The 13,056-nt window shown below is 49.3% G+C and overlaps 1 protein-coding gene across 1 annotated transcript; it reads right to left on the bottom strand.

The window, feature by feature from the left end:
- Positions 1 to 650: 650 nt before the first annotated feature.
- Positions 651 to 12,777, bottom strand: Ttll10 (tubulin tyrosine ligase like 10). Its single transcript, XM_075945724.1, has 12 exons — positions 12,444 to 12,777; positions 11,702 to 11,782; positions 11,485 to 11,617; positions 11,218 to 11,336; positions 11,013 to 11,139; positions 9,843 to 9,928; positions 9,207 to 9,378; positions 8,135 to 8,306; positions 7,604 to 7,744; positions 1,894 to 2,010; positions 1,489 to 1,582; positions 651 to 1,229 (listed from the first exon to the last, which is right to left on the bottom strand). Exons 1-12 carry the CDS (start codon positions 12,775 to 12,777, stop codon positions 769 to 771), a joined length of 2,037 nt encoding a protein of 678 aa, XP_075801839.1. The 3' UTR covers positions 651 to 768.
- Between the last annotated feature and the right edge of the window lie 279 nt (positions 12,778 to 13,056).

A 13,056-nucleotide genomic window follows, 5' to 3' on the forward strand; every position in this document is an offset into this window, starting at 1 on the left:
CAGGAGTTGGCTGCAGGGACTTAAAGGCAGGATTCTGGCCACTTTGGTGTAAAATGTGAGGTGATCAGAGGTCTCCTTTCAAACCTCCACGCTAACTAGGAACATGACTATTGCAGGGGGTGGCAGGGGAGGAGGGAGAGCAATCACGAATGTCAGCTTAATGTCTGTCTTTCTTCTCCTGGGAACTGCCCTGTCTTGGCCAACTCCTCTGTACCTCTCCCATCCCTGACAAACTCCAGGCCCTTGTGGGGAAGGAGGCTGTAGACCCTGTTCCACAGTGTCTGAAAGGCCAGAAGAAAGATGGTGGGCAGGATGAGAATGAATCCCGGTACTGCTCCAGAATAGTAATGAGGTAGGATAGGACTTCCAGAGTTCCATGGGCATCCGAGACCTTTCCTGGGGACTCCAGGGAACAGAGGGTGAGTCCCAATGCCAGGCTGAAGAGGTCGTGAAGGCCATGGAGTTTCAGGAGGATCTTACAGGATGAGAAAGAGCAATAAGTGGGAACCCAGGATTTGGTGGGCTGCCCCATAGAAGGAAAAACAGGTCAGTGAAGTTTTTCCCTTTCTGAAGGATGCACTCCCATTCTGCATGCAGCTCCCTCTCCTTCCGCTAACGACAACCGAGGAGCAAAGAGAGGAGGGTGACAGAAGGGCTTGGGGCGCCCAGGTGGGACCGGCTTCTGGAGGCCGCATTTGTCACAAAGTAGCTTTTATAGGTCCCGGAGAGGGCACGGCCGCGAGCAGGGTTGCTGGTTGCTTGTGGCGGCTAGGAGCCCCGGTGGCTCGCGCTCCTCTGTTCCTCCTCGCGCTCTTCCTCGGACGGCCCCAGGGAGGGCTCCCCAGTCGCGTCCCTGCTGTTTTCTGGGGATCCAGAACAAAGAGAGGGCTCGGACTCCCCTCTGGACCCTCCGCTGGAGTCAGGCAGCCGCGATTTGTGGAAGGCGCATATGGGAGCAGCCCTGGAAGGCACCGGCTTGCGTGCTCCAGGACGGTCTGCTGTGGCACGTGCTGAGGACAGTGTAGAGGACGCTGCCTCACTGGAGGGCCTGGGAGGCAGCGGCGGCGGTGGCGGTGGCGGCGGCAGGCGGGCAAGGGGGCGCGAGCCCCCCAAGCGCGGCCACACGTCCGTAGTCTCGCCGTTGTAAAGGAGCACGAAGCGACGCTGTGACAGCAGAGGCAGCATCTTCTGACAATGCAAGCTCTTTTGGCAGGTCTCAAGAGCTAGATCTGTGAGGAGGACAAGGTGAGTGAGAGGGCAGTTTGGAGCAGGGCAACTTCTCCAGCATGTCCGTGAAGGGTTAGACGTAGGTGGGTCAGGTGACAGAGACGTTGGAGCAGAAAGAGGGCTTGGGGGGCTTTGCAGATTATGGGGTCTTGGGAAACCAGACTTGTAGAGTCTGAACTTGGAGGCAAGCTGGATGGGTTACCCAGAACTGGACAAAGAAGCAGATGGGAATGCTGTGACAAGGGGCTGCCCAGAGCTCACCCAAAGTCTCCATAACCACTCCAGGGATCACCGCCTTCAGGACTTCACAGTTGGTATGTAGGGCAGGATTGGAGTTCATCTCCAGCAGCCACACCTGCGGCAGACAGCGGTCAGCATCCCTAATCCACCCACAGCCCAGTTGGCCAGTAAGAAGATTGTTCTCTGGTCCCTATCAAGCTATGTGATTCTGGGCAGATTGTTTCTTTCCATGGCTTTCTTCCCCATGTTTGCTCAAGGAGTTAAGACTGCTCTTGAGGGCTGCTCATTTCCAGTAGGAGGAGAGCTTTATGACACATCCGTCTTTAGGGCTGAGCCCACCCATTGGGCCTGCTTACGCGGTCATTGTACAGATGGGCCCTACCTCCTTGTGCCAGCCTACCAGACCTCATCTTCCCAAGACAGCACCTTGAAGTTCTCATCAATCAGGAAATCACAGCCAATGAGATCAAAGTAACCCAGCTTGCATTCCAGCTTGGACTTGACCGCCAGGAAGCAATGGGCCATGATCTGCTGCATCCGCTTCTGTGGGCAAAGCAGGGAGAGATCCTGGCTGTGGCGGGTTGACCCAGGTGAAGTCACCTCTCACCCGCGTAGCTCTGACTGCCCACATTTTCACATGCTCAGAGTTACAGGCTCACAGGAACACATTCAGCAAAACCATACTGTGAGGCAGGTACCAGGAGATACAAAAGTGAAGAAAATTAGAACTCGTAGCAGAGAGACAGCTAGAACACACAAAACCCTGGTAGAACAGAGAACATTATAGTACTTCAGGTTGCTTTAGTTAGAAGCTTGGGGAGAGGAATCAACCCAGCAGGTATAGGTACTGAGAACCCCAGAAAGAAAGGAAAGGGGCAAGGAATTGTAAGAAATGACAGAAAGGTTCCTAAATTTGATGTAAAACATTAATCTCTAAATTTAAATGGTTCAATTAAGTCTAAGAAGAATAAATTAATAGACTTATCATATCATATGATGTGGGAGTGATTTCTTATTAATAAAGAAACTGCCTAGGCCCATTTGATAGGCCAACCCTTAGGTAGGCAGAGAAAACAGAACAGAAGGCTGGGAGAAAGAAGCCGAGTCAGGCAGTCGCCATGATTCTCCCACTCCAGACAGACGCAGGTTAAGATCTTCCCTGGTAAGCCACCTCGTGGGCTACACAGAATATTAGAAATGGGTTAGATCAATATGTAAGAGCTAGCCAATAAGAGGCTGGAACTAATGGGCCAAGCGGTGTTTAAAAGAATACAGTTTCCGTGTAATTATTTCGGGTAAAGCTAGCCGGGTGGCGGGACACAGCCCCGCCGTTCATACAACAACAATCATAAGCAGACTTTCAAAAGATAGAGGGGGCTTGGGAGGCAGCCCAGTCAGCAAAGCCCAGGCTAACAAGCATGAGGACTTGAGTTCAGTCGGAACCCATGTTCGCTGGTGTGATGGTTCCTTATTTGCAGCCCTTGTGCTGGGACAGCAGAGACAAACAGATTCAGTAAACTTCAACTCAACGAAGACATGACTCTGTCTTTAACAATGAGGATGCCATCTGGGGAACAGCACCTGAAGTTGACCTCTGACCTCCAAAATTGCACACACATACCCACAGGCATGAACATATACACAGACACACATGCACACACAAAAATCATAAAAAAGACAGAGAATGTTGAAATTAGCAAGAGAGAACCTATTCATCACATAAAAGGGATACTCAATAAGATTAATAGTCACTTTCTCATCAGAAACCATGAGGCCCGAATGGAATGATATATTCCAAACACTAAAAGGAAAAACTGCCAACCAAGAATTCTATCTACAGAGGCTAAAAAGAAAAATGTTTAGTTGGTCAAGTGCCATCTACTGTACAAGCACAGACTGATTTCGGTGCCCTAGAATATATAAATAGCCAAACATGGCAACTGCATGCCTGTGGCCCTAGTCCTTGGTGGTGATACAGGCAGATTCTCTTATAAGAGACCCTGTCCCAAAAATAAAGGTGGAGAGTGACCGAGGACAGACACAAGGCATCTGCTACAGGCCTCCACATGCATGCGCTACATGTACAGACATCACATACATGCACAGCACATACAAATAGTAAAAAGGATTTGTTTACCCAACAAAATCATACTTCAAGAATAGGGAAATTAGGAACTGGAGAAATGGCTCAGCTGTTAAGAACACTTGACTGTTCTTGCAAAGGACCCATTTAGGTTTCCAGAGTCCACATAAGGCTGTCCACAGTCTCCTCTCACTCCAGTCCCAAGGGATCCAAAGCCATCTTCTGGCTTCTGTGAGCACCAGGCACATATGTAGTACCCATACATACATGCAGGCACTCAAACACATAAACATTTTAAAATCTCTTTTTTAATGAAAAAATTAAGACATTCCCACACCTTTAATACCAGCACTCAAGAGGCAGAGGCAGGCAGATCTCAGTGAGTTTGAGGCCAGCCTGGTCTACACGGTGAGACCCAGTCTCAAAAATCATATAAACAAAAAGACATTTCCACATAAGGAAAAGCAGAGGCATGCCTGCCCTGTAGTCTTTCTAACAGTAACTTGAACTCGCATGAAGAAATAAAAATAAGAACCCTAGTAAAGGTGACTACGTTAAGTAAAAGACAGCATATCTGTTTTTTTTCCACCGGAAATTGATTTTCCTAAAAAGGCAACTGAATGAAGTAGATCTAAAGTCAGCACAATAGAGAATAGAGCTATAAAATAGGAACCATGTTTTTCTATGTTATTGAAATTAACTATGTGAATCAGAATAATTATGACTAAGATGTTAATGGTAATCTCAAATACAACCACTAAGAAAACAATAAGATTACAACTAAAAGACACACTAGAAAGCATATATCTGCTCCAATAAGAGGTGGTAGTTGGGGAAGTAAACAGAAGACATATGAGACACAGAAAATAGCAGTGCCAGGCAGTGAAGGCCAGCATCTTCAATCCCAGCACTTGGGAAGCAGAGGCAGGTGGATTCCTGTGAATTTGAAGCAAACCTGGTCTACAGAGTGAGTTTCAGGACAGCCAGGGCTACACAGAGAAACCTTGTTGCAAAAAGACAAAATAAATAATAGATAGGTAGATAAATAGGTACATAGATGATAGATGATAGAGATAGATAGATGATAGATAGATAGAGATGATAGATAGATAGATAGATAGATAGATAGATAGATAGATAGATAGATAGATAACGATTGGACTACATACATAGATGGTTAAAAAGCAGAAGACTTGACCAATACTATGAACAAATGGTTGCACAGGACTGGTAAGATGGCTCAGTCAATGAAGGTGCTTGCTGTGCAAGCCTGGTGACCTGAGTTTGATTCCTAGAACCTGCTGTGGCCTCAGCACATACAACATCACACCACACACACACACACACACACACACAGTGGACAACAAGATGGCTCAGTGGGTAAGGACACTTGTCACACCAGCCTCAGGACATGAGCTCAGTCCCCAGGTCCCACAGAGGAAGAAAGATGCTGCCCTCTGACCTCAACATTCTCACCACGGCACGTGTTTGCCTGCACTCACACACATACAATAATGTATAAAACAAGGGCAGGTAAGGTGGCTTCTCTAGCAAGGGTGCTTGATGCCAAGCCTAACCACAAGTTTCGTCCCAGGACCCACATGGTGGAGGAAGAGCTACTGAAAGTCATCCTTTGGCGGTGACCTTCCTCTGCACCCCAAAAAGGATGTTAAAAATGTATTTAACATTGAATGTGGTAGCCTATGCCTTTAATCCTAGCACTCAGGAGGCAAAGGTAGGCGAATCTCTTATCTCTTACTGGTTTGAAGCCAGTCTGGTCTACATAATAAGTTCCAGGCTAGTCAAGGCTACATATTGAGACTTTCAAAACAAAACAAAACAACAACAACAAAACAAAAAACAAAAACCTAGACTCCACAGACCTTTACAGAACCTTCTAATGAACAGTGGGTTATATGATCTTTTCAAACGCGCAGGAATGTGCGTGTGCATGTGTGCCTGCCTGTGTGTGAATTACAATGTGTGTGGTATGTGCATGTGAGTGTGCCAAAGTGCATGCCTGTGCCTATGCTTCCAGAGTGTGCTCTCTGGACCTTGGCTGCGCAGCCTAGGGTGTCTTCCTTTATCAGTCTATGTCTTATTGCCTGGAGACAGGGCTTCTCACTAGACTAGGACCTTACCTTTTCAGCTAGGCTGGCTAGCCAGCAAGCTCTCAGGTTCTAACTGCCTCCACTCTTCAGTGCTGGGTCACAGGCATGCACAGCTACATACGGCTTTTTACATGGATATTGGAGATTCTAACTCATGCTTGTAGATAAAGTGCTCTTGACCACAGATCAAGCTCCCTAGCCTCCAAAGAACATTTTAAAGATACAACATATATTGGGATAAAAAGTGTTCATTCATTTTTTGTGTGGTAGGTTAGAGCCCAGAGCTCTTGTACATGCTAAGTAAATGCTCTACCACGGAGCATAACCCTAGTCCTCTGCGTTTTGTTTTGTTTGAGTCAGGATCTCATATAAACCAGGCTATCTTTGAATTCTCTGTGTAGCTAAATATATGTTGAGTCATTGAAACTCCTGCTTCTGACTCCCAAATTGTAGGATTACAGGCATTGTGCTACCCCACCTGGCTCCTGGCTTTTTCTTTCTTTTCCTTCCTTCTTCTTGATTTCCTTTCTCTTTCTTTCTTTTTTTTCTTCCTTCCTTTCTTCTTTCTCCCTTTCTTTCTTTCTTTCTTTCTTTCTTTCTTTCTTTCTTTCTCTCTCCCTTTCTTTCTCTTCCTCCTTATCCTTCTCTCTCCTCTCCTTTTCCTTTGTCCCCCAGTAGACCTTATTGGCCTGAAGCCATATAGATTGGACTGGCTTAGAACTCACAGAGATGTTTGCCTCTGCCTCCTAATTGGGATGAAAGGTGTGCACCACCATGCCCAGCATAGTAAAATGAATTTAAGGAAACACTGTAAATATCTGTGCACTAAATATATTATATAAGCAAGGAGAACTGCAAAAAAAATCACCAGAAAAACTAATAAATATCAAAATTTAAAAACAAACAATAGAAAATCTTAATCGACATCAACCAAGTGAGACTGAGGGGTGATGGGAAACCAGTGTTAATGACAAACCTTCGCTCCAACGAAAAGTCCAGGCTACTTCACAGGGTGTGCCAATTTTTTGTTTTTGTTTTTTTCATTATAACAAATACCTGAGAGAATTACTTTCAAAGAGTAAGGACTTTTTGCTTCATAGTTTTGTGGATTTCCAACTACAGTTTCTCAGGTTTGAGCAGGGCAGACCATCACAGGTGCGAATGTGTCAGAGCCTGCTCACCTCTTCATCAATTTGATCATGGACCTCAAACTTCTAAAATTATGAGCCAGAATAAAACATCAAGACATCAAGTAAAGGGAAATGATACATTTTCACATCAAAATCAGATAAAATACTAAAGAAAAGCTATAGGTCAGCATTACTTATGAGCACAGACACAAAAATACTTAAATACAATAAAATCAAACTCAAAAGCATATTAGAATTATCACATACCACTACCACCTAGAATTTATTCCGGATACATAAGAGCAGTGAAAGTTAATCGATGCAATACACACAAATAGAATGTTGGAAAAATAATACATGATCATCTTAATCAGTATAGGAACAGCATTTTATATTACTCAGCATCTTACTCTTAAAAAATACTTAGTACACTAGGGAGAGAAGGGAATTTGTGAGACTTTCCCTCAAATCAGAAGAAATACAAGGACGTCTACTTTTGCCTCTTCAACGTGATATTGAAAATGACACCTAGAACGCCTTTAATCCCAGCACTCGGGAGGCAGAGGTAGGTGGATCTCTGTGAGTTCGAGACTAGCCTGGTCTACAGAGCTAGTTCCAGGACAGGCTCCAAAGCCACAGAGAAACCCTGTCTCGAAACACCAAAAAAAAAAAAAAAAAGAAAATGACACCTAGAACAATTAGACATGACTTTACTACAACTACATAAGCTTCAATGACTCATGAAAAGCCACGCGCCTCGCCCAACCCAAGGGCAACATGGACACAGATTCCCCACTCGAAGCCAGACTGACCGTGAAGGTGGTGAAGACCCAGTCTCTGGGGAGGCCCTTGGTCTTTCTAAACTTGTCATTGATGTATCGGTTGAGGTGCTCCATGCTCCACACAGTGCCTTCTTTCAGAAGCATGTACAGTGGACTCTTCTTCTGCATGAACTACAGCAAAAGCAGAGCCTAGAGGTCACTCTCCGAAGAGACCACTCTATGGATGCTTTATCCTAACCTTCTGACCTTCACAGAAGCTCCATTCCTGTCTCCCATGACAAGTGCTTCTGAGATGCTCACACACACACCTCCTAGTCGTAAAATCCCCACAGACCCTAAACAAGGGACCTCTTGTTTGAGACTCCCATTCTACCTTTGGCTCTAAGGTCCTTCTGTAGGACACCTGAGTCTCTGTTGGGGTAAAAGCTAGACAAAGGCTACTAAGTCACTCTCAACCCTGGGCAGGCAGACCCTTCCTCTGTGCTCCCAAGCAATCAGAGTGTTTCTCTAAGCTCATCCACGCCTATAGAAAAGGGGCTTTATCCATAAGGGGTTTCTTACCTGATTGGTCAAGTGACCACCGAGGTCCCTGGAATGAGGGTCATACAGGCTGAGGGTGAGGCGGGCATAGCCATGGCCAAAAAAGACCATGTAGGGCATGGTACAGGCGATGAGCAGGTAGGAGCGCACATCAAACTTCTTCCCATCTAGTAGCAACGGGTTCTGGATATATCTAGGGGGTACCATAAGGGGCACCTGGGACTGAGTGGCTTGGTCAGCTGGCCTAGAACTGTCATCCCCACAAGAACCATTTTCTCATTGCCTCCCTCCTGTCCTAGACATGACAGCTAGCTGAACGTTGTCCATGATCAGAGGACATTTCCGAATTTGAACTGGTCAGAGGAATTGGGAAGAGGGCCTCATAACCAAATTTCTATCTACTGCAAGTGTCTGGCCACCTTAAAGTGTAGCTCCCTTAGGAAGTTTATGGGAGCAGATTGGGCCCTTGTGGCGGGGAGGGCCATCTGGAGGAGGAAGGCTGACTCTGGATCCTGAACGGTGAATGGCTTTGGAAGGGAGAGGGTGTTCCATATAGTCTTCAGATCTTCAAGACTTAAGGTAGGGAGAGCGTGTTTGGGGGGGCCCTATAGAAGGGGAACAAGGCAGCAAGTAGCAGCCATGGCCAGAGAAAGGGTAAATACTGGCAGAGGGTAAGGCACTACTGGGACCTTTCTAAGGGTGATCTGAATTTTCCCTCCTAGTCCTATGTGAAACTGAGCATCTGGACCCCACTGTAGGCAGATGGGCCCTTGGTCAGCTCTGTGTTGCAGATAGGTTGTAGCTGGGCTGGAGAGTAGGGAAGACAGATACAGGACAGAGGACATAGGGACCAAACCCTCCTTGACGAGCCCCCCCCCCCCACTCCAGTGAGCCTGTGTTTAGGGGCAGTCTTATCTGCCACCCCAGCTAAAACGTGGCACCTCCTCTGCGCAGGCTGTAGGGCTAGATGTGGAGGCAAGTTGTTTGGATGCTACAGCCTACAATGGCCGAGGGCTTCTCCGCAGCACTGTTTCCTACCACCAGGCACCAACTAGTCTGGGACCCAGGCCCTTCCTGGCATCCACGCCCACACCTCTGCACCACCCGCGCCTGAGGTGCACGGAAGGGCATCTTGCGGTAGATGGGGTCGTCCTCAATGCTCTGGGTCTTGGCCTGCAGGGCAGCAGCCTCCTCCTGGCTCCTGATCAGAAAGATGCCCTTTCCCTGGTTGGAGGCCGTGGGCTTGCAGATCCAAATCTCGGTTTCTGCAGGGAGTAACCCCTGAGCCTCTGGCCCTGAGTGCTCCTTGCACCTCCCATCCCTCACCCTGCCCTGGCCCTGACCACACCCCAGCCTTGACCTTCCCTTTCTTTACCCCGCCCCCTCAGCCCTGACCACTTCGACCAGCTCCAACTGGCTTCAACCCTTGTCCTACCCTGATTTCGCTACCTCGCCCCAGTTTAGAGGGCGGTTCCTTTGTCTCACCTTAATCATACCCATAATCTGGTTATGGCCCTGCCACACCCCTACCCCTAACTAAGGCTACCACCACCCTCTTTTTCCAACCGCTTAACACCAAGTCCCAAGCCCTGGCTTCACTTTTCCTCTCAAGAACTATTCCACTTTTTCCAGGTCTGGCCTTGCCCAACCCTCTGCCCACCCTGCTGGGCTCCGAACCTCATCTTGGCTACCCTTTTAGAGTGCCTGGCCCTACCCAGGGGCCTCTCACCATCAAAAAGCGTGAAGAAAGTCTGTCTCTCGTCCCTGATGTCCAGCCGATAGGTCTCTGGGAAAAACTCGTCCATTTTTAGAACCCTTGGGAGAGCAGGGGGGTGAAGACATGGGAGGGCTGTCCTCCGACTTCAACTTGGCCAGTGATCTGGTAGTTTGACCTGTAGGCTAGCTGGAAGGGGCTACCAGGTGTCCCCCAGCTATTTCCTTTGCAAGGCCTCTGTTCACACCGTGTCCTTGCAGAATATCCTTTTATGTGTCTCATACTCTCAGCTTCTCTGCGGCAGCCAGCCTCTGGCTGCTAGCCCCACTGTGGCTCCTCCATTCCATCTCCTTGCTTTCTCTCTCCCCATTGCTCTCTTCTATGTGGGTTGATTTCCAATGCCAAGACTGTGCCTGGCATAGAATCATAGTATGTATCTGAGCTCCCAAACTGCCTTTTATGATAACTCAGTTCTGGTCTCTCTCAGCTATCTACCCCTGTGGCCCAAGGCATCCTGGGCTGGGCCATGTAAGCTCCCAAGGGCTGATACATCCTTTTCCCAAAGGGACATACGTCCTGGTCTGAGTAGTTACCTCCAGCATGTTTGTAGATGTGGGTGGATATGCAGAGTGAGAGTATAGATGGGTCTGGGGGTAGGCGGGCAGACGAGTTGCTGATCAAAGTTAGTAAGAAGTAGACAGCTGGAGACACAGATGTCTAGATGGTGTTATAGATGGCTGTGTTTAAACGCTACCTTCGGGGGCTGACAGTGAGCAGTTGGTTGAATGAGAAGATAGATCTCTAAGTAAACATTTGGGTGAGTAAATGGCTGGGGAGGTAATCAGTGAACCATTGAGGTTCAGCTTGGTAGGGTTAGAGGAAACCAGATGGATATGGCCGAGCGGATAAGAATGAGTGGGAGCAAAATGTTGGCTAAGTGGGTGGAGCAATGGATAAGTGCAGAGGGACGTCCATGGGTGGCTGTTGTGGGCAGAGAGCAAAGATATCTGAGCAAAGGATGGTGGGCATGTGCTGGAGGAGAAGCAGATTGGTAGACCAGCGGGGAGAGGGGAGGAACATTGAAAGGAGAGTGGTTGCTGAGGAAAGTTTACAGAATGGGGAAAATGGTCCTAAAGATGGAGGTAGAAGTGGGTGCGCCCCTGGGGTTGGGCGGGGTGGGCTCACTTGGATTGGGCACTGGGCAGCAACCTGGCTTTGCTCAAAGTGCGTCCATGCTCCCGCAGGGCACTGAGCAACCCGATCTTGGTGGTAAGCAGCTTATTGTTGGGGAGCTGGAACAGCAGCTGCTGGCCTGGCAGGACAGAAAGGATTGTGTGGGTGGTGCCTTGAAGCTGCTCTGCCACATCCGCTTCCTCAGGGTGTCCCCTACCTTCCCGGAAGCTGCAGTAGTTGTCCCTGGACTTGATCTCACACCACTTCAGCTTGTAATCCTCACAGCGGCTGTCCTGTGTGCGTTGCCAGCCCTTGTTCTCACAGTAGTTGCTGATTCTGTGGGGTAAAAGGCGTTAGTAACTGGGGGGGCGGCTGCGGTTGTCTGAGGAAGACAGGGCAGGAGTGGTCACCCCATAGCAGCATCGTGGGCTAAGTCCACACCAGGGGTCGGAAGGCAGACCAGGGCTGCCCAAAGTCCACTCACATTGATGCTCCGTTGGTGCCTCCGATGTAAAAGAAAGGGCCCTGACCTGGACTGGGCTGCTTGTCCCCTTCCAGAAAGAGCCCCTCCAGGGAGGTCAAAGGGAATCTGGCGGCTTCTTCTTCCTCCAGGAGGTCTGTGGGCAGGTAGGTGGTCAGAGGCCTCAGGCTTCTGGCTCAGTGGGGTTTTTCCTGCCCCTCCCAGCTGCCAGAGGCCCCACCTGCATCTTGGTCCAGCTCACTTAGCTCAGGCCGGAGCCCCTCCTCGACACTGCTCGCCATCCGTTTCTCATGGGTCCAGCCTGGAGATCAGTGCTGTCAGGTGGAGGAATGGGGAGGTACCCACTCTATCTGCCCAAGCCCAGCCACTGCCAGAAACTGCTGGGAACTAACCCAACCCCTCTGGACCTCTCTTTGGCCCAACACAGACCTGCCTGAGGGGTCTGAGGGTCATTGCACCCGTGAAAGGAGGCAGTTTCCACCAGCCTTAAATTACACAGAGTCCAGGTAGTGTAGAGACTACAGAGGGGATGAAAAGAGTGACCCCCACCTCCACCCTCCTTACCAGCAGGGCCGGCTCCATGCAGGGAGTGGGCTGGAGTGTGAGGCAGGAGCCCTTACAGACATGATGTGGGGATGTATGTCTCCAGAGGGCAGGGGTCACAATGTCTATGATGACATCATGGGTGACCCAAGGGTCTATGATCAACCAGGAGAGATGAGAGGCTGCACTAAGTGGAGTTGGGGTAGGGAGTGCTCCCTGTAATGGCATGGACAGGTAGAACCTGCAGATTCTTGAGCATAGTGTCCCTATATGTTGTCCCCTGCTAGCTTCTCTCAGAGCCTGGCTGGCTGACTGGACATGGCCTGGTGTAAGCCTAGTTCCCTTCCTATAAAATGCTGTCCCTGGAGGTCCTGACTTGAGAGTATGTGGAACCAGTCTCAGGGATACTCTGCATTCACCTGGTGCCCGAGTGTGGCATCGACGGATCCTGGACCGTTTGGGTCTCTTGGAGCTGACATGTGTCCGAGGGGGCTTACCCCGGCAGTGGATGAATCTTGTACGACTGCGTGTTGCAGGCTTGAGGGCACTAGGGCGATGAGCCTTTGAGGAAGATGTAGTCCCTACACCCCTTCGGGGTCTTCGAGAAGCTTGAGATCCCAGCCCTCGGATGGGGCAGACAGCTGGGCCCACCCTGCCTGGGGAAGGCTGACTCCCCATGTCCTGGGCTGTGCCTTCAGCTTGTGGCTCACTTCCACCTCTGTGATGGCCATGAGGCCTCCGGTGCAAGGCCATCTTTGCATTCCGTCTCCGCCGGGTGAGTCTTCTTCGGTTGAGACGGCCCCGACCTCGACGAGTGTGGCCTCTGTGTCTTCTGCAAATAGGGTGCCCATCAGTCTTGCTGTTGGTAAGGTGTCCCATCTGCAGGCTTGAAGGGCAAAAAGGCTCCTAGCCTGGATCAAAATTCCTACCAGTTATGGCTACCCAGGTGCTCAGTCCTGGTTCTATCACACAACCTGTTTAAAGCCACCATCACCTTTCTTTCCCTGCCACTCCTGCCCTGGACGAGGCCGT

Source organism: Microtus pennsylvanicus, chromosome 13 (assembly GCF_037038515.1).
Source record: "Microtus pennsylvanicus isolate mMicPen1 chromosome 13, mMicPen1.hap1, whole genome shotgun sequence".
Lineage (NCBI taxonomy): Eukaryota > Metazoa > Chordata > Mammalia > Rodentia > Cricetidae > Microtus > Microtus pennsylvanicus.

What these genes read in the sequence shown, in the direction of transcription:
- Ttll10 (XM_075945724.1), bottom strand. Translation starts at nt 12,777, where the DNA reads ATGGCCTTGCACCGGAGGCCTCATGGCCATCACAGAGGTGGAAGTGAG. An exon ending in ATGCCACACTCGGGCACCAG is followed by an intron (nt 11,783 to 12,443) that starts GTGAATGCAGAG and finishes ACTGATCTCCAG; the next exon opens with GCTGGACCCATGAGAAACGG. An exon ending in TGAGCTGGACCAAGATGCAG is followed by an intron (nt 11,618 to 11,701) that starts GTGGGGCCTCTG and finishes ACCTGCCCACAG; the next exon opens with ACCTCCTGGAGGAAGAAGAA.